The sequence below is a fragment of the Scyliorhinus torazame genome, chromosome 18 (assembly GCF_047496885.1).
Source record: "Scyliorhinus torazame isolate Kashiwa2021f chromosome 18, sScyTor2.1, whole genome shotgun sequence".
NCBI lineage: Eukaryota > Metazoa > Chordata > Chondrichthyes > Carcharhiniformes > Scyliorhinidae > Scyliorhinus > Scyliorhinus torazame.
Genome location: NC_092724.1, coordinates 40,479 through 60,608, shown reverse-complemented (window position 1 = coordinate 60,608; position 20,130 = coordinate 40,479). Strand labels below are relative to the sequence as shown.

The 20,130-nt window shown below is 47.6% G+C and overlaps 1 protein-coding gene across 4 annotated transcripts in view; it reads left to right on the top strand.

The window, feature by feature from the left end:
• LOC140394880 (GRAM domain-containing protein 2B) overlaps window positions 1-20,130 on the top strand; it is an 86,023-nt gene that overhangs the window by 60,031 nt on the left and 5,862 nt on the right. For all 4 annotated transcript variants that reach the window (XM_072482028.1, XM_072482027.1, XM_072482025.1 and 1 more), the window contains exon 10: window positions 18,454-18,546. In XM_072482028.1, the coding sequence (XP_072338129.1) occupies window positions 18,454-18,546 (93 nt within the window). The remainder of the gene's footprint in view (window positions 1-18,453; window positions 18,547-20,130) is intronic.

Genomic DNA, 20,130 nt, shown 5'->3' with positions numbered 1-20,130 from the left:
TTCTCCCCGTGTTTTCGTGGGTTTCACCCCCACAACCCAAAGATGTGCAGGATAGGTCGATTGGCCACGCTTAATTGGAAAAAATGAATTGGGTACTCTAAATTTTAAAAAAATATAATAATATTTTGTGTTTTCCTGAGATCTTTAACCCCTAACTGCTGAGGGTGGACAGACAATACACGGAGGCACCGGAGGAGGGACTATACAGGGAAAGGCAAAGGCTACATGTAGAATTTGACTTGTTGACTACGGGTAAGGCAGAGGCACAATGGAGGAAGGCACAGGGTGTACAGTACGAATATGGGGAGAAGGCGAGTAGGTTGTTGGCCCACCAACTGAGGAAAAGGGGAGCAGCGAGGGAGATATGGGGGGTGAGAGATGAGGAGGGAGAGATGGAGCGGGGAGCGGAGAGAGTGAATGGAGTGTTCAAGGCATTTTATGAAAGATTATATGAAGCGCAGCCCCCGGACGGGAAGGAGAGAATGATGTGCTTTCTGGATCAGCTGGAATTTCCTACGGTGGAGGAACAGGAGAGAGTGGGGCTGGGAGCACAGATTGAGATGGAGGAAGTAGTGAAAGGGGTTGGAAGCATGCAGGCGGGGAAGGCCCCGGGTCCAGATGGATTCCCAGTTGAATTCTATAAGAAATATTTGGACTTGCTGGCCCCGCTACTGATGAGAACCTTTACTGAGGCGAGGGAAAGGGGGCAGCTGCCCCCGACTATGTCAGAGGCAACGATATCGCTCCTCCTAAAGAAGGAAAAAGACCCGCTGCAATGCGGGTCATACAGGCCTATTTCCCTCCTGAATGTGGATGCTAAGATTCTGGCCAAGGTAATGGCAACGAGGATAGAGGATTGTGTCCCGGGGGTGGTCCATGAGGACAAAACTGGGTTTGTGAAGGGGAGACAGCTAAATACAAATATACGGAGGCTGCTAGGGGTAATGATGATGCCCCCACCAGAGGGGGAAGCGGAGATAGTGGTGGCGATGGATGCCGAGAAAGCATTTGATAGAGTGGAGTGGGATTATTTGTGGGAGGTGTTGAGGAGATTTGGCTTTGGGGACGGGTATATCAGATGGGTACAGTTGCTGTATAGGGCCCCGATGGCGAGCATGGTCACGAATGGACGGGGGTCTGACTATTTTCGGCTCCATAGAGGGACGAGGCAGGGATGTCCTCTATCCCCGTTATTGTTTGCACTGGCGATTGAACCCCTGGCCATGGCACTGAGGGGTTCCAGGAAGTGGAGGGGAGTACTTAGGGGGGGAGAAGAACACCGGGTATCTCTGTATGCGGATGATTTGTTGCTATATGTGGCGGGCCCGGCGGAGGGGATGCCAGAGATAATGCGGATACTTGGGGAGTTTGGGGATTTTTCAGGGTATAAACTGAACATGGGGAAAAGTGAGCTATTTGTGGTGCATCCGGGGGAACAGAGCAGAGAGATAGAGGATTTACCGTTGAGGAAGGTAACAAGGGACTTCCGGTACCTGGGGATCCAGATAGCCAAGAATTGGGGCACATTACATAGGCTTAATTTAACACGGTTGGTGGAACAGATGGAGGAGGATTTCAAGAGATGGGACATGGTGTCCCTAACATTGGCGGGTAGGGTGCAGGCGGTTAAAATGGTGGTCCTCCCGAGATTCCTTTTTGTGTTCCAGTGCCTCCCGGTGGTGATCACGAAGGCTTTTTTCAAAAGAATTGAGAAGAGCATTATGAGTTTTGTGTGGGCTGGGAAGACCCCGAGAGTGAGGCGGGGATTCTTGCAGCGTAGTAGGGACAGGGGGGGGGGGGCTGGCACTACCGAGCCTAAGTGAGTACTACTGGGCCGCCAATGTTTCAATGGTGTGTAAGTGGATGGGAGAAGGGGAGGGAGCGGCGTGGAAGAGATTGGAGAGGGCGTCCTGCAGGGGGACCAGCCTGCAAGCAATGGTGACGGCGCCGCTGCCGTTCTCACCAAAGAAATACACCACAAGCCCGGTGGTGGTGGCTACATTGAAAATTTGGGGGCAGTGGAGACGGCATAGGGGAGGGACGGGAGCTTCGGTGCGGTCCCCGATAAGAAACAATCATAGGTTCGTTCCGGGGAGAATGGATGGGGGATTTGGAGCATGGCAAAGAGCTGGGGTAACACAATTGAGAGATCTGTTTGTAGATGGGACGTTTGCGAGTCTGGGAGCGCTGACGGAGAAATATGGGTTGCCCCAAGGGAATGCAATTCGGTATATGCAATTGAGGGCTTTTGCGAGGCAACAGGTGAGGGAATTCCCGCAGCTCCCGACGCAGGAAGTGCAGGATAGAGTGATCTCAGAGACATGGGTGGGGGACGGTAAGGTGGCGGACATATACAGGGAGATGAGGGACGAGGGGGAGATCATGGTAGATGAGCTGAAAGGGAAATGGGAAGAAGAACTGGGGGAGGGGATTGAGGAGGGGCTGTGGGCTGATGCCCTACGTAGGGTAAACTCATCGTCCTCGTGTGCCAGGCTAAGCCTGATACAATTTAAGGTGCTACACAGGGCGCATATGACTGGAGCACGGCTTAGTAAATTTTGGGGGGTAGAGGATAGGTGTGCGAGATGCTCGAGAGGCCCAGCGAATCACACCCACATGTTCTGGTCATGCCCGGCACTACAGGGGTTCTGGGTGGGGGTGGCAAAGGTGCTTTCGAAGGTGGTGGGGGTCCGGGTCGAACCAAGCTGGGGGTTGGCTATATTTGGGGTTGCAGAAGAGCCGGGAGTGCAGGAGGCGAGAGAGGCTGACGTGTTGGCCTTTGCGTCCCTTGTAGCCCGGCGCAGGATATTGTTAATGTGGAAGGAAGCCAAACCCCCGGGTGTGGAGACCTGGATAAACGATATGGCAGGGTTCATAAATTTAGAACGGATTAAGTTCGTGTTAAGGGGTTCGGCTCAGGGGTTCACCAGGCGGTGGCAACCGTTCGTCGACTACCTCACAGAAAGATAGAGGGAATGGAAAAGAAGTAGATAACAGCAGCAACCCAGGGGGGAGGGCGGGGGGGGGGGGGGGTAGGGTGGGGGGGGAGGAATCGGACGGACTCTCAGGGATGTTATTGTATATGTATAGGTATTTGGTATATGTAATTGTATATTGGATTGTTGGATTGTATTTTTGGAGAGTATTTATTTTGGACAAGGCAGTTGCCATTTAGTTTTGTTTTTTGTTTTTGTTTATATATTACTTATTTATTTGTTTAAAACTGGCCACGGTTATTTATATTGCTTTATTGTTGTCTAAAAGAAACACTACGTATTGTTATGTTTGGCCAAAAAACGTGAATAAAATATATTTTAAAAAAAAGAAATTCATCCCAAGGAGGAGGAAACATGCTAAGGGGAGGACAAGGCATCCATGGCTGATGAGGGAAGTTAAGAACAGCATAAAAGCTATAAAAAAAGCATACAAAGTGGCAAGATTAGTGGGAAGCCAGAGGATTGGGAATCCTTTAAAAGCGAGCAGAGGACAACTAAAAAAACAACAAGGGGGGAGAAGATGAAATAAGAGTGCAAGTTAGCTAGTAATATAAAAGAACATAGGAAGTTTTTTTTTCAATATATAAAAGGTAAGAGAGAGGCAAAAATAGACATTGGACACTGGAAAATGTGGTTGGAGAAATAATAATAGGATACAAAGATATGGCAGAGGAACTGAATAGTTACTTTGCAACAGTCTTCATGGTAGAAGACACCAGTGGGATGCCAGAGCTCCAGGAGAACCAGGGGGCAGAGGTGAGTGTAGTGGCCATCTCTAAGGAGAAGGTTCTGGTGAAACTGAAAGGTCTGAAGGTGGATAAGTCGCCCGGACCGGATGGACTACACCCCAGGGTTCTAAAAGAGATAGCTGAGGAGATTGTGGAGGCATTGGTGATGATCTTTCAGGAATCACTGGAGGCAGGAAGGGTCCCAAAGGACTGGAAAGTTTCTAATGTACCACCCTTGTTTAAGAAGGGAGGGAGGCAGAAGATGGGAAATTATAGGCCGGTTAGCCTGACTTCGATCATTGGTAAGATTTTAGAGTCCATTATTAAAGATGAAATCACGGAGCACTTGGAAGTGCATGGTAAAATAGGACTGAGTCAGCACAGCTTCGTCAAGTGGAGGTCATGTCTGACAAATCTGTTAGAGTTCTTTGAGGAGGTTAAAAGGAAGTTAGACAAAGGAGAAACAGTGGACGTGATTTATTTAGATTTCCAGAAGGCCTTTGACAAGGTGCCGCTTGGGAGACTATTAAATAAGTTAAGAGCCCATGGTGTTAAGGGTAAGATCCTGGTATGGATAGAGGATTGGCTGACTGGCAGAAGGCAGAGAGTGGGGATAAAGGGGTATTTTTCAGGATGGCAGCCGGTGACTAGTGGTGTGTCTCAGGGGTCTGTGCTGGGACCACAACTTTTCACAATAAACATAAATGATCTGGAAGAAGGTACTGAAGAAGGTACTACACTGTTGCTAAGTTTGAAGATGGTACAAAGTTCTGTAGAGGAGCAGGTAGTATTGGGGAAGCAAGGGGGCTGCAGAAGGACTTGGACAAGCTAGGAGAGTGGGCAATGAAGTGGCAAATGAAATACAATGTGGAAAAGTGTGACGTTATGCACTTTGGAAGGAAGAATTTAGGCATAGACTATTTTCTAAATGGGGAACTGCTTTGGAAAGCAGAAGCACAAAGGGACTTGGGAGTCCTTGTTCACGATTCTCTTAAGGTTAATGTGCAGGTTCAGTCGGCAGTTAAGAAGGCAAATGCAATTGTAGCATTCATGTCAAGAGGGCTAGAATACAAGACCAGGAACGTACTTCTGACGCTGTATAAGGTTCTGGTCAGACCCCATTTGGAGTATTGTGAGCAGTTTTGGGCCCCGTATCTAAGGAAGGATGTGCTGACCTTGGAAAGATTCGAGAGGAGATTCACAAGAATGATCCCTGGAATGAAGAACTTGTCGCATGAGGAATGGTTGAGGACTCATTGGAGTTTAGAAGGATGAGGGGGGATCTTATTGAAACTTACAGGATACTGCGAGGCCTGGATAGAGTGGGTGTGGAGGGGATGTTTCCACTTGTAGGAAGAACTAGAACCAGAGGACACCATCTCAGACTAAAGAGATGATTCTTTGAAACAGAGATGAGGAGGAATTTCTTCAGCCAGAGGGTGGTGAATCTGTGGAACTCTTTGCCGCAGAAGGCTGTGGAGGCCAAATCACTGAGTGTCTTTAAGACAGAGATAGATGGGTTCTTGATCAATAAGAGGATCAGGGGTTAATGGGAGAAGGCAGGAGAATGGGGATGAGAAAAATATCAGCAATGATTGAATCGCGGAGCAGACTCGTTGGGCCGAGTGGCCTAATTCTGCTCCTGTATCTTATGGTCTAATGCCTTGGCCACCACCACTCAAGACACGGATGTCGCGCTCCAGGCTTTCCATTGCAGTTGCCACTCGAACAGCGTTGATCTTGGTGCCACGCATTGTCAGCAACATCTCATGCGACTAAAGCCTTTGGGACCCCTCCATTCGGCAATGCAGTCATTGGAATGTACCTGGCACCCCCTCCTGAATCTCAAGACTGTGTCCTATCACCTGCATCAGCTCTGGGAGAACCTCTCCAGAGGCTCGGCATCTGACTGGGACTCAGCTGTGTCCTAGGATCCAACAGACTTCTGACTGCTGACTGCCTTGGATGTTCCTGCCTCCACCTGATGTCCATCAGAAACTGTGTGGTGCTCACCAAATTGTGCCGCAGAAGCCTGTCCACTAATGTCACCCACTGAGGGGTGTGTGACTCTGCACTGGTGGAGGTTGCGGGTGACAGCTGTGGTGCCTCAATGGTGGTCTCCTTGGAGCTCTCCTTTGAGATGGGCTCTTGGGTGACGGGAGGGATATTGGGTGGGGGGGTTGGGAATTGGAGGGATGGTGGGCGGAACTGCTGTCAGGAGAATGAATCAGATGGCGAGGCAGCCAGTGTTGGAGGGACACTCGTGGGGGCTCATTTTCGGCACTAAGTGCCGTTAAATACAGGTTGTAAAATCGCCAATGCAGCCATCGAGAAACACCCTGGCAAACATGCCCAAAATAACATTTAGAAATGTTTCAGTTGAATCGCGCCCATTGTGTTTATTGTCTCATAAACTCCATCATAGGGGTGCAATAAATGATTTACTACTTTTATAATCTAAAGGTTACATTATTGGATCTGTAAACTGCTATAAACCACCTGTGCTCAATTTGGTCTTTGTTTCACATTCAGCTGCGAAGGATCTATTTTCACACTTTCCAGAATTGATAACACCTCCTCCTTATGAACCTCAAGCCCTTCTAGTCTAGTAGCCTGAATCTCAGTATTCTCCTCGACAACATTGTCTTTTTCTTGTGTGAATACTGACAAAAAAATATTCATCTGGCACCTCTCCTATCTCCTCGGACTCCACGCACAACTTCCCACTACTGTCCTTGACTGGCCCTACTCTTACCCCAGTCACTCTTTTATTCCTGATATATCTAGAGAAAACTTTTGGGTTATCCTTGATCCTACCTGCCAAAGACTTCTCATGCCCCCTCCTGGCTCTTCCTAGCTCTCTCTTTAGGTCCTTCCTAGCTAACCTGTAACTCTCGAGCGCCATAACTGAAGCTTCATGTCTCATCTTTACATAAGCCTCCTCCTTCCTCTTGACAAGTGTTTCGACTGCTTTAGTAAACCACGGTTCCCTCGCTCGACCACTTCCTCCCTGCCTGACAGGTACATACTTATCAAGGACTTGCAGTAGCTGTTCCTTGAACAAGCTCCACATTTCCATTGTGCCCATCCCCTGCAGTTTTCCTCTCCATCCGATGCATCCTAAGTCTTGCCTCATCGCATCATAATTGCCTTTCCCCCAGATATAACTCTTGCCCTGCGGTATATACCTCTCCCCTTCTATCACTAAAGTAAACGTAATCGAATTGTGGTCACTATCACCAAAGTGCTCACCTATCTCCAAATCTAACACCTGTCCTGGTTCATTACCCAGTACCCAATCCAATATGGCCGCGCCTCTTGTTGGCCTATCTACATACTGTGTCAGGAAACCCTCCTGCACACTGTCACAATATACATCAGTACATTATGGTGCAATCACATACACACTGATGGACATACAGTCGGACCAACCAGCATACATAACATCGCAGCCAATTACCAGTGAGAGCACAAGCACTATAAAGACAGGGGACAGGAGAGTTCCCGCTCATTCTAGCAGCAGCCAGCTCAGAGCACAGAGCCCACAGCCTGCATCACAGACATTCACCATGTGCTGAGCACTCTGTGGTTCTGCATAGCCAACCTCACGGTCCAGGGCGTGGAGTTCAATAACTTCCGACTCTACGTCCTCCCCCATCTCTGCACTGCTACACTCCTGGGACTGGACTTCCAGTGTAACCTGCAAAGTTTAACGTTCAAATTCGGTGGCCCCATACCCCCCTCACTGTCTGCGGCCTCGCGACCTCCAAGGTCGACCCGTCTTTGTTGGATGGGGTAGTAATATGATACTAGCGACAGAGGACTGTGAGGGTTTGTTAATACTGATTGAAAGTATGTGCTCTTTCTTACAGCAACCTAGGATGCATTTCAGGAGACCAGCTTAGTGTGGCATATATTTTGTTATATTACAAGGAAAATTAGCTGTTTCCTTATCCGCTCCCTGGTCGAGTGCCAGAGCAATTCTGAACTAAAAATGTAGCTTGTAAAAACAGCATGCTACTTGGGTTTTTGTTGCCCAAACGTTCTTTATAACTGCAATAAGTTTACATTTTATAAATATCTATATACATTTTGATTTTAAATTGTATATTTTGTGCAATTCAGGTTTCCAGTTCAATCACCATTTTATCGCAGAAAACTAGCTAGCAGATAATAAGAAAGGCAAATAGAATTTTGTCTTTATTGCTAAAGGAATAGAGTATAAAAGTAGGGAAGTGTTGCTGCAACTGTACAAGGCATTAGTGAGACAGCACCTGGAGTATTGGGCACAGTTTTGGTCCCTTACTTGAGGAGGGATGTAGTTGCATTTGAGACAGTTCAGAGTAGGGTCACTAGATTGATTCCAGAGATGAGGAGTTTGTCTTATGAAGAGAGATTCTGCAGTTTGGCATGTCTTCTCTCAAGTTTGGGAGAATGAGAGGAGATCAAATTGAGGTATATAAGATAACAGGTATTGGCAAAGTAAACATAAAGCTGATGCTTCCTCTTGTGGGGTCTTCGAGAATTAGAGGTCATAGTTTTAGGATAAAGGATAGCAGATTTAAAACTAAAATGAGAAGAAATGGGCAGCACAGTAGCCTTGTGGATAGCACAATTGCTTCACAGCGCCAGGGTCCCAGGTTCGATTCCGGCTTGGGTCACTGTCTGTGCGGAGTCTGCACATCCTCCCCGTGTATGTGGGTTTCCTCCGGGTGCTCCGGTTTCCTTCCACAGTCCAAAGATGTGCAGGTTAGGTGGATTGGCCATGATATATTGCCCTTAGTGTCCAAAATCGCCCTTAGTGTTGGGTGGCGTTACTGGGTTATGGGGATCGGGTGGAGGTGTTGACCTTGGGTAGGGTGCTCTTTCCAAGAGCCGGTGCAGTCTCGATGGGCCGAATGGCCTCCTTCTGCACTGTAAATTCTATGTTAATCTATGTATGTATGTCTTCCCTGTTTGCAAACCTTACGCCCGGATTGCAAACCCGTCGCCACCAGGAGCAGACGGTACAGTGTCCAGGACCGGACCTTCATTAGGTCGGAAGTCCAACGGTTACTAAAGGAAGGCATTATCGAGGTCAGCAACAGCCCCTGGAGAGCTCAAGTGGTGCTCATAGGATGGTCATAGACTACAGTCAGACCATCAACAGGTATATGCAGCTCGACGCGTATCCTCTCCCCCGAATATCTGAAATGGTCAACCAGATAGCGCAATACAAGGTTTTCTCCACAGTAGACCTTAAATCAGCCTACCACCAGCTCCCAATTCGTTCGGACGGCCGCATGTACACTGCATTCGAAGCAGATGGGCGGCTCTACCACTTTCTAAGGGTTCCCTTTGGTGTCACAAATGGGGTCTCGGTCTTTCAACGGGAGATGGACCGAATGGATGACCGGTACGGTCTGAGGGCCACGTTCCCGTACCTCGACAATGTCACCATCTGCGGCCATGACCAGCACGACCACGATACCAACTTCCGCAAATTCCTCCATACCGCAAAAATCCTTAACTTAACCTACAACAAGGACAAATGCGTGTTTAGCACCGATCGCCTAGCCATCCTCGGCTGCGTAGTGCATGATGGAGTCATAGGCCCAGATCCCGAACGCATGCGCCCCCTCATGGAGTTTCCCCTCCCCACTGCCCCAAGGCCCTGAAACGTTGCCTGGGCTTTTCTTATTACGCCCAGTGGGTCCCCAATTATGCGGACAAGGCCCACCCACTAATCCAGTCCACGGTTTTTCCCCTATCGGCAGAGGCCCGCCAGGCTTTCAGTCGCATCAAAACAGACATCGCCAGGGCGACAATACACGCGATTGATGAGTCCCTCCCCTTCCAGGTCGAGAGCGATGCATCAGATGTAGCTCTGGCTGCCACCCTCAATCAGGCGGGAAGACCCGTGGCCTTCTTTTCACGCACCCTCCACGTCTCAGAAATCCGCCATTCCTCCATTGAGAAGGAGGCCCAAGCCATCGTCGAAGCTGTGCGGCATTGGAGACATTACCTGGCCGGCAGGAGATTCACTCTCCTCACTGCCCAACGGTCGGTAGCCTTCATGTTTGACAATGCACAGTGGGAAAAATTAAGAATGATAAGATCTTACGGTGGAGGATTGAGCTCTCCACCTATAATTACGAGATCTTATATCGTCCCGGGAAGCTCAACGAGCCTCCTGATGCCCTGTCCCGCGGCACTTGTGCCAGTGTACAAGTAGACCGACTCCGGCCCTCCACGACAACTTCTACCACCCGGGGGTCACCCGGTTCTTCCACTTAGTTAAAACCCGCAATCTGTCCTACTCCATCGAGGAGGTCAGGGCCGTAACCAGAAACTGCCAAATCTGCGCGGAGTGCAAGCCACACTTCTACAGGCCAGAGAAAGTGCACCTGGTGAAGGCTTCCCACCCCTTTGAATGCCTCAGCGTGGATTTCAAAGGGTCCCTTCCCTCCACTGACCGCAACACGTATTTCTTAAACGTGATTGATGAGTACACCCGATTCCATTTCGCCATCCCCTGTCCCGACATGACGGCTGCCACCATCATTAAAGCCCTCCACAGCATCTTTACCCTGTTTGGTTTCCCCGCCTACATCCATAACGATAGGGGGTCCTCCTTTTTGAGTGACGAGCTGCGTCAATTGCTGCTCAGCAAGGGCATTGCCTCCAGCAGGAGGGCGAGTTACAACCCCTGGGGAAACGGGCAGGTAGAGAGGGAGAATGGGATGGTCTGGAAGGCCGTCCTACTGGCCCTACAGTCCAAGAGTCTCCCAGTGTCCCGATGGCAGGAGGTCCTTCCCGATGCACTTCACTCCATCCGATCACTACTGTGCACTACTACCAACGAAACACCTCATGAACGCCTCCTTGCCTTCCCTAGGAAGTCCTCCTCGGGTACCTCGCTCCCAACATGGCTGGCAGCCCCCGGACCCGTCCTACTCCGCAAACACGTATGGGCGCACAAGTCGGACCCACTGGTCGAGAGGGTACATCTCCTCCATGCTAACCCCCAGTACACCTATCTGGCGCACCCCGACGGCCGACAAGACACAGTCTCCCTCCGTGGTCTGGCCCCCGCTGGATCCCCACCCTCAACAACCCCCCCCACCCAACCAACCCCAACCCTAACCCTAACCTCTGCAGCCCCCTTCCCAGGAGTATCCGTCCTCCCACTGGCCCCATCCGGATGCGATGAAGCTGAAGACGACACGCTCCCAGAGCCATGGATGCCCGAGCCGACGCCAGCATCACCGCCGGGACTGCAACGATCGCAGAGGACGATCAGGGCCCCCGACCGGCTGATAGTTTCATTGTAAAATGAACTTGTAAATAATTGTCTGTAAGTATGTGTATTGCATGTAAAGGCACCGAAGGGTTCCGCTATAACCTCTACCACTGTAAAAGCAAGGCCACCACCCCCGCCGGACTCTTTTTTAAACACGGGGTGAAGGTGGTAGGCTATATTAGGGGTATCGCGGTACCTAGGTGGGATGTACCTTATACTGTAGTGTGAGTGGTAGAACCTGCCTGCTGATTTCGCCCAGCAGGCGGAGCATAAGAGTCTGTGTTTCACCCACAGCAGTGATTCTGTACCAGAGCTGCTGGGGTAACTACTTGTTCATTAAAGCCTTCAATTGGACTACAATCTCGCTTCAGTAGAATCATAGAATCATAGAAGTTTACAGCATGGAAACAGGCCCTTCGGCCCAACCAGTCCATGCCGCCCAGTTTTTACCATTAAGCTAGTCCCAGTTGCCCGCACTTGGCCCATAACCCTCTATACCCATCTTACCCATGTAACTATCTAAATGCTTTTTAAAAGACACAATTGTACCCGCCTCTACTACTACCTCTGGCAGCACATTCCAGACACTCACTACCCTCTGAGTGAAGAAATTGCCCCTCTGGGCCCTTCTGAATCTCTCCCTTCTCACCTTAAACCTATGCCCTCTAGTTTTAGACTCCCCGACCTTTGGGAAAAGATGTTGACTATCTACCTTATCTATGCCCCTCATTATTTTATAGACCTCTATAAGATCACCCCTAAGCCTCCTACGCTCCAGGGAAAAAAGTCCCAGTCTACCCAGCCTCTCCTTATAACTCAAACCATCAAGTCCCGGTAACATCCTAGTAAATCTTTTCTGCACTCTTTCTAGTTTAATAATATCCTTGATCGTACATCAGTCATCACCTCCCACAAGTATTTTCATGGGGTATCCAAACAGACGTTGCTTATTTGTAATATATGTTTAAGTGGTCTAGTCTCTAGTGTCAGATTTTGTTTGATAATCGCTTCTGTAAAACTCTTTGGGATGCTTTATGATGGTAAAATTACTTTATAAATGTAGGCTGTTAGTGCTCAAGGGTTATCATGAACTTTGTGCCAATTTCTGCAGCCCCATTGCATCCATCAATGGGTTTCCTGATGAGGATCCCCTGAGAGGTCCACCAGGAGGAGGACCACCAAAAGACTGCCAATCAGTTTCGGATGTGTCAGATATGCTCTCTGTCCATCCTCTGATAGCAGGTTACCTATACCTGCAAAAAGAAAATGGTCACACTTCTCTTTGGCAGTGATTAGTGCATTCTGGGGTTGGCTGTAGCAGCAGGAAAATGGCACAGGTGAACATGAAGACCTGACTAACCGGTTATTTTAGAAGCGTCCTAAATTTAGCAAGTCATGGCAGAGTGGTCATCAATCGACAAAGCATGATTGACACATCCACCCAGATTCTAACCATATTTGCATGCATTATTACAGTGGCCTGTAATAATTGGCAAAGAGGTCAGGTTGGGGAGTGCATGTTAACAGCAGGAATTCTTACATGCAAAGTGGTGACATCTGCAGTAACAGCTGCCCCAGAAGGAGACGTTCATGTCTGGGGCAGCTGTTACTGCAGATGTCACCGCTTTGCATGTAAGAATTCCTGCTGTTAACATGCACTCCCCAACCTGACCTCTCTGCCAATAGAATTTGCATGGACAGCAACAGAACCCATCAACTGTGCACGTAATGCTGCTGTCTGAGTTTTTTTCTAAGTGCTCTCAGAATGTTTGTGATATCTCCCATCTTGCCACTTTTCTCTGCCTTCATCCCTTTAATTATCATTTATTACAACTGTAGTGATCTGTACATCTGTACATACATCTACACATACACCAGGGACTGCAGCACAGATGTGACAGCCACAGCATCACTAGAGGGAGCATCAGAGACGGGTATAAAGGTTCGGGCCCAAGGCAGGATCCACCTCTTTCAGAAGCACAGAGCTAGTGAGCAGCAGCACACAGAGACAGCTCAGCATAGGCAGCTTACCTTAGTTTCACTGGTGATACCTCTTGACTGTTTTACATCTAGTTGAGCTCTGGAAGCAGAACGAACCCTTTGAATAAAGTGTTTGTGTTAACTGTAAGTCTACAGTCGTTATTCAGAATTAGAGAATAACATAACAACTTTTCTCTCCCACTGTTAATGTGCTCTTTACACCTGATCTGATCTGCTCTGCACCTGGATCTGTAAATAACGATGCAAATTAATTGATCTGGGAAAAGCACAATTTGCACATTACCATGCATGCAGTTACCACCAGCACTCAACAAATCGGTTGAATAAACTCGGTTTGTTCTCACTGGAACGACGGAGGTTGAGGGGCGACCTGATAGAGGTCTACAAAATTATGAGGGGCATAGACAGAGTGGATAGTCAGAGGCTTTTCCCCAGGGTTGAGGGGTCAATTACTAGGGGGCCTAGGTTTAAGGTGAGAGGGGCAAGGTTTAGAGTAGATGTACAAGGCAAGTTTCTTTACACAGAGGGTAGTGGGTGCCTGGAACTCGCTACTGGAGGAGGTGGTGGAAGCAGGGATGATATAGACATTTAAGGGGCATCTTGACAAATACATGAATAGGATGGGAATAGAGGGATACGGACCCAGGAAGTGTAGAAGATTGTAGTTTAGTCGGGCAGCATGGTCGGCACGGGCTTGGAGGGCCGAAGGGCCTGTTCCTGTGCTGTACATTTCTTTGTTCTTTGTTCTTTGTTCAAACTTTTAGAGACAGCTTGCACCTGGCAGGGGAAACCCGGTCTCTATTGTCTTGATCCTAATGAGTTCTGTGCCTGATACATTTGGAAATTCATCTTGAGATCCTGTGGACCTTAAAATTTCAAATCTGGTCACCCTGTCAATATATATATGGGAGGTATTATTGGATTTATTTTCATTCCAAGATCACTAGAAAATATTGCAAATACTGTGGGATAAATTTTTATCTTCACCTAATCAATGGATTGGAAATGGCTGGAAATCTGCTCCACCAGATTAATCCCCTGCCTCCTAACATGAAGATAAAGTCACCCATATTTTATATCCACTTTTCTTGCTAAATTTCATGAGTAACATCAGAGACTTAAAAAGTAAGGGAGAAAATAACAAAATGAGGGGATACATTGAATCTGCTCTTTATATCCTCCAACAGGTGTGTGTGGAACATGTCTGTTCCCTTTCGTATCAAACTCTTTGGAAGAATCTTCCAAGCAATAAATTATAAATGAATGTAAAGATTGTAGTGATATGCATCACTGTATACACATGGAGTTAATGTAAATACACCATAACTAGGTAACCACTAGAGGGAGCACCAGAGATGTATATAAGAGACAAACGGGAAGTCAAGGGGCACTCTTCACAGAAATGGCAGCTAGTGAGCAGGACACAGACAGACAGCTCAGGTGTAACATATAGTACAGGCGCTGGAGAGAGAACAAACTCAAACAATAAAGCATCTACTTCAACTGTAAGACTACGAGCTTTATTCAGACACAAGGAATAATACATGGGACCAAGAAACTTCAGAACGTTTACGAGAAGATTAAACAAGATGCTGACAAGGAAAGATCGAAAACAGAAGAAAACTCGTACCGGACATTCGACGTGGGGAAACTTTGCTGAGTCGTTGAAACTCCACAACAGCAAAAAACAACCCGTAATTTAAGTCATAGATGGAAAATGTTTAAACAAATGTTCGAACTATATATTGTAGCTAATGATTTGAGCACAGCCTCCGAAGAAATGAAAATAGCACTGCTACTAGCACGACATGAAGCTCGAGAAACCTATAACTGGTTTAATTACTTGAAAGGTGAAGACAACACCAAATTAGAAGTAATACTCAAAAAATTTGAAGATCACTATAACACCAGTAACAATGCTGCTTTAAGACATTCAATGCTCGGAGTCCAAATTGCACAGGGGATGAGTGATGCCAAACTCAAATAATCATTATCAGAACAGAAAGGTTTAACGCTGGAAACCGCCATTGTTAAGTGCAGATCGCAAGAAAAAAATAACATTAAAGGGGCGATTCTCCGAGCCCCGTGGCGGGCTGTAGAATCGCCGCAACCGCGCCCCGACGTGGGCACACGATTCTCCAAGGTGCGGAGAATTGGCGCCATTTGTGTCGGCGCGTTTGGCGCGGCACTGGCCGCGGGATGCTGGAATCAGCGGGGCCGCTGATTCTCCAGCCCGGATGGCCACACCGATACGACAGAGTCGCTGCTGGCGGGAACTCTGCAGGAACGGTCGGGGGGCGGCCTGTAGGGAGAGAAGGGGGCTCCTTCACTGGGGGGGGCCTCCGATGGAGTCTGGCCCACGATCGGGGCCCACCGATTGGTGGGCCGGCCTCTCCCCCCCCGGGCCTACTTCCTGGTGCAGCCGGCCCCTGCACACCGACTCCATGTTGAGTCGGGGCCGGCGCGCAGAAGAAGTCCCCCTCGCATGCGCAGGATGGAGCTGGCCCAACTGCGCATGCGTAGGTTGGCGCAATGCCCATTTGGCACCGCGAAAGGAAGCTGGAGCGGCATGAACCGCTCCAGCGCCGTGCTGGCCCCCTGTGGGGGCCAGAATCATACTTACCGGGCCCGGTTCACGCCGTCGTGAAATGCGATGACGTTCACGATGGTGTGAACTCTTGGGCATAATATTGGAGAATCGCCCCCTAAGTCTTTAACAAGAAAGAACACCAAAAAAGTTCTTCTCCACGGGTCTGAAGCAGTTAAAATGGTGTCTGAGCACATTTTAAACTGCCCGGGGAACAAAAGACGCAAGCCTGCTTCTGCGCATGTGCAGGAAACCACAGCCGCGCATGCGCAATTTTAAGTAGCCGTTTTGTGCAAAGACCGTTCTGCGCATGCGCAAGCTGCGCATGCACAGTCAGAAGAAGATTAAACACCATTCGAAGATGGATGTGCACATGCAGAAGCCACACATGCGCAGTTCAACAAAAACAGTGCACAGTTTGAAGATGGACTTGCGCATGCACAAGACGTGCATGCGTAGTTCACGAAAAAGCGCACAGTGAAGGCAAATCAATGTGCTCATGCGCAATCGATTCCTACGCTATATGCCACAAGCGTCATACCGTCAGAAGATTCAGACCACACCCACTTAAAGGGGAAATGCCCGAAAATCACAAACAAGACTCTTAAAGGGACAAAATCAAAATATTCAACCTCAAAAGGCACAACATTGCCTGAACTTCTACCAGCAGTTGAAAATTACTTTCGCAGCTCCCTGGAACAAGCAGCTTGCACCACCCAAAGTGAAGAGCACAATAACAAATCCAAAACCAAAGAAGATGATTTGTTTATCGAAGAACACTACTCAGACATGGCTGAGTTATTCGGATATGATAATCATAAAAGCATCAGCGACACGGTTGAAAAGCTCAACACTACTCTACTCATGGTAGATGAATCCAATACCATGATGCAATGGCAGATCATCGATACGTTGGATGACAGCAACCTGTCAAATGCCCAAGAAGAAAACAACGCCACACAACAAGTATTGAACAACTCCGTTGAGAGAGCACAGATTGACTCCACATAGAGAACACTGCATGACTCCACACAGAGAGCGATGCAAGACTCCACATAGAGAGTGACGCAAGCCTCCACAGAGACCTCATTGTCAGACTCCAGAATGGAAGCAACTAAAGACTCCATAGCGAAATCCATGCATGAACAAGACCATGAAGGTCTATCCACCTTATCTGAGGAACCAGAAGCAGACTATGAAAGTCTACCAAGCTCACGTGGACAACAAAAAGAAGACAATGTAAGTCTACCCATTGTATGTGAGACAAGTAACGAAGAAATCATAATTCCCAGACAAAATCAGAAAGATCACAGCGAGACTGACAGATCTCAACTCATCTGTACAGAAGCACTCAACAATCAAGGTAAAACTACTCTTGAGTCCAGTGAGACCACATAAGTTAAAACCTCATCCACTCTTGACAACCCGCAACAACAACAAGCATAACAAAGACAACAACAGCAACAATAAGCATGACAAAAACAACAACTAATACAACAAAGACAGAATCGACAGAAACAACAACAATGAAACAACGAACTGTACAACATGGTACAACTCTGCACATGAAGGACAATGCAACAGCACACTTAAAAACAATGACAAGAGTACAAACAACAACTCTCACAAATTCACATTTGCTCCAGAACAAACAAGCACACCAGCTATCAAGGCAGATGACACACTAAATCGATACCACAAGCACAGAAAAAAGTCCATGTCAGTCAACATCAGTGGTTCGACCATTCGAACACCTCGTGATGACTTGTTGGTTACGTAACCAAAAGAACACTAATGACATTCACAAAGAAATTACAATATCAACATCACCACGTCAACAACAGAAGAAGAAGAAAAAATCACAACCAAACAAACCAAACAGTTTGAACTCATAAATTTGTTTTAGTATGATTGGACTCATAAATATTAATTGGCTTTGTATAATCAAAAATTTCATCACAACTTGTACACATCCTCATTTATCTACATGTTTTGTACAATTTTCTTTCACAAAGTACAGAAAGTTCATTTCATTTTTTCATTTCATTTCATTTTCATTTCATTTCATTTCATTTTTCAAAATATGTAAAACGAAAAAAGGGGGATGTAGTGATATGCATCATTGTATATACACAAGGGGTTAATGTAAATACACCACAACTAAGCAACCACTAGAGGGAGCATCAGAGATGTATATAAGAGACAAACAGGAAGTCAAGGGGCACTCTTCACAGGAACGGCAGCTAGTGAGCAGGACACAGACAGACAGCTCAGATGTAACATATAGTATAAGCGCTGGAGAGAGAACAAACTCAAACAATAAAGCATCTACTTCAACTGTAAGACTACGAGCTTTATTCAGACACAAGGAATAATACAAAGATCTTTCACCGATACACTTCTTGTGGTAGGCCCTGGTGTTGTGTGTGTCACACTGCTTCTTTTCCACATAAGATTTTTATTTAAACTGGGGAAAGCGTTGTCATTGTTTGTGAAAACACTTCAGCAACCTCTTGTGATCACTGTGGACAGTGATTGTCTTGATCACACTCAGACCAGTCAACCTTGTTCTCCACCTAATCACTCGCGAGTATCAATTTTATGCTTTCCCCTTTTTCCCCTGCCTTGCTCTGTTCCTGTGTTCCTTCTTCAGAGATTCTCATCCATAACATCCTTTGATTCTAATGAAGGGTTGTGGCTGAAATTTTCAGATATTCTTTTTTTGTACTGATGTTGCCTCACTTGCTGAACGTTTCCAGCATTTTCTGTGCCTTTTCAGTACTTGACTGATCTAGTTTAAGAGTGAAGTTTCTTTCTCACGTTGGTACAAGTAGTTTTCCCGTTCTGTGCCCCCTGCAGATGCTGCTGACGGAATTCGAAATGGGATTCCTCTTTGTAAGGAGAACAAAGAACAAGGAGATCAGCCTGCAGATGGACCTTCATGCTTCATTGGTAAGAATCAGGGTCTGGATTCTCAGGAGCCCGATGCCAAAATTGGAATCAGCGATCAGGCGGTGAATGGATTCTGATGCCGGAATTGGGACAGGCGCAGTTTGACGGCGGTCCGCGATGCTCCACCCCCTCCAAACTGCCGTCATCGGGCCAGGCACCGCGTGCCACCCCGTTGGTGCATCATGAAAATGAAATGAAAATTGCTTATTGTCACGAGTAGGCTTCAATGAAGTTACTGTGAAAAGCCCCTAGTCGTCGCATTCCGGCGCCTGTTCGGGGAGGCTGGCCAACCCACGATTCTCAGCCTCCGATGGGCAAGTTCCTGATGGCGCGGGCCACGTGTGATCCCAGCGGTCAGGAACTTGGCGTTCCGGCTGCGGATAGTGTCCAGCACAGCCACACTCGTCCAGGATCTGTGCCACTGGCCGGAGGGGGGGATGGCTTCTGCTAGGGCTGGGGGACTGGTGAGGGGTGGCCAGTGGGTGGGCTGTGGGGTCAGGGTGGGTGGGTTGACTGCACGCATTGCAGTGCCATGTTTTCTGGCGCGACCGGTGCAGCTCGTCTGCCCTCCGCATAGGCGGCCCGGGACCCGAACCCGGCGATTCTCCAGCCGTTTTCAGTGTGTTCCATGGGTGTTTCACGCCGCTTGCCCCTCACCGGTACCGGAATCGGTAGAATTCTCTTTTGTATGGATGTAGCAAATGCTTGGCAGCAAGTCATCTGCCCACCGTGGACTGTGAAAAAACTAAGAATGAGAAAATAATCAAATACAGTAACTGAATGAATCAGTTAATCTTTCACAGAAAATATAGGGAAATAACCATGCAGTTCAAGCATCCTTGTGTTAAATTGGATAAGAGGTCCGGTACAGTCAATTAATTTTCACCTGTAATGAGACACTGATCCAAACAACACTCCCATTTTCACCACCGCTCCTACCCAAAGAAATCAGATAAATTTAGAAAACTTAGACTAATGATTAATTTTAAAGAAACAAAAAAGTAAAAAATATAATTCTCGTTGTCCATTCTTCTCTGTTTTGTGAGTTTCTATAAGCTGGTTGGCACCAATGAACTACTGTGATGGATAACAGATTTAAAGGACGCAACCTCATGGCGTGACTTTCCTGATGTTCAAAATAACCGGCCGGAAGGTTATTTTTGTACACTGGTGAAAATGGAAGAACCAGGAGAGAAAGTCCAGCTGAGCCGAACTTTCCCTCCTCCTGTGGGCTTGTGAAGCACATTGTCGTCTATGGAGGGAAACTGTTGAATGTTGGCAAAGGAAGGGTTAAATTGCACATTGAGCATCAAAAGAAAATGTGTGGGGAAAGGTTAATGATTTTCTGGATCTGAATAATGACTTTAACAAAGAGACCCTAGACACACCTAACGGGACACACTGCCACAGTGGCACAGTGGTTAGCACTGCTGCCTCACAGTACCAGGGACCTGGGTTTGATTCCAACCTTTGGTGACTGTCTGTGTGGAGTTTACATGTTCTCCCCATGTCAGTGTGGGTTTCCTCTGGGTGCTCCAGTTTGCTCCCACAGTCCAAAAATGTTTGGGTAAGGTAGATTGGCCA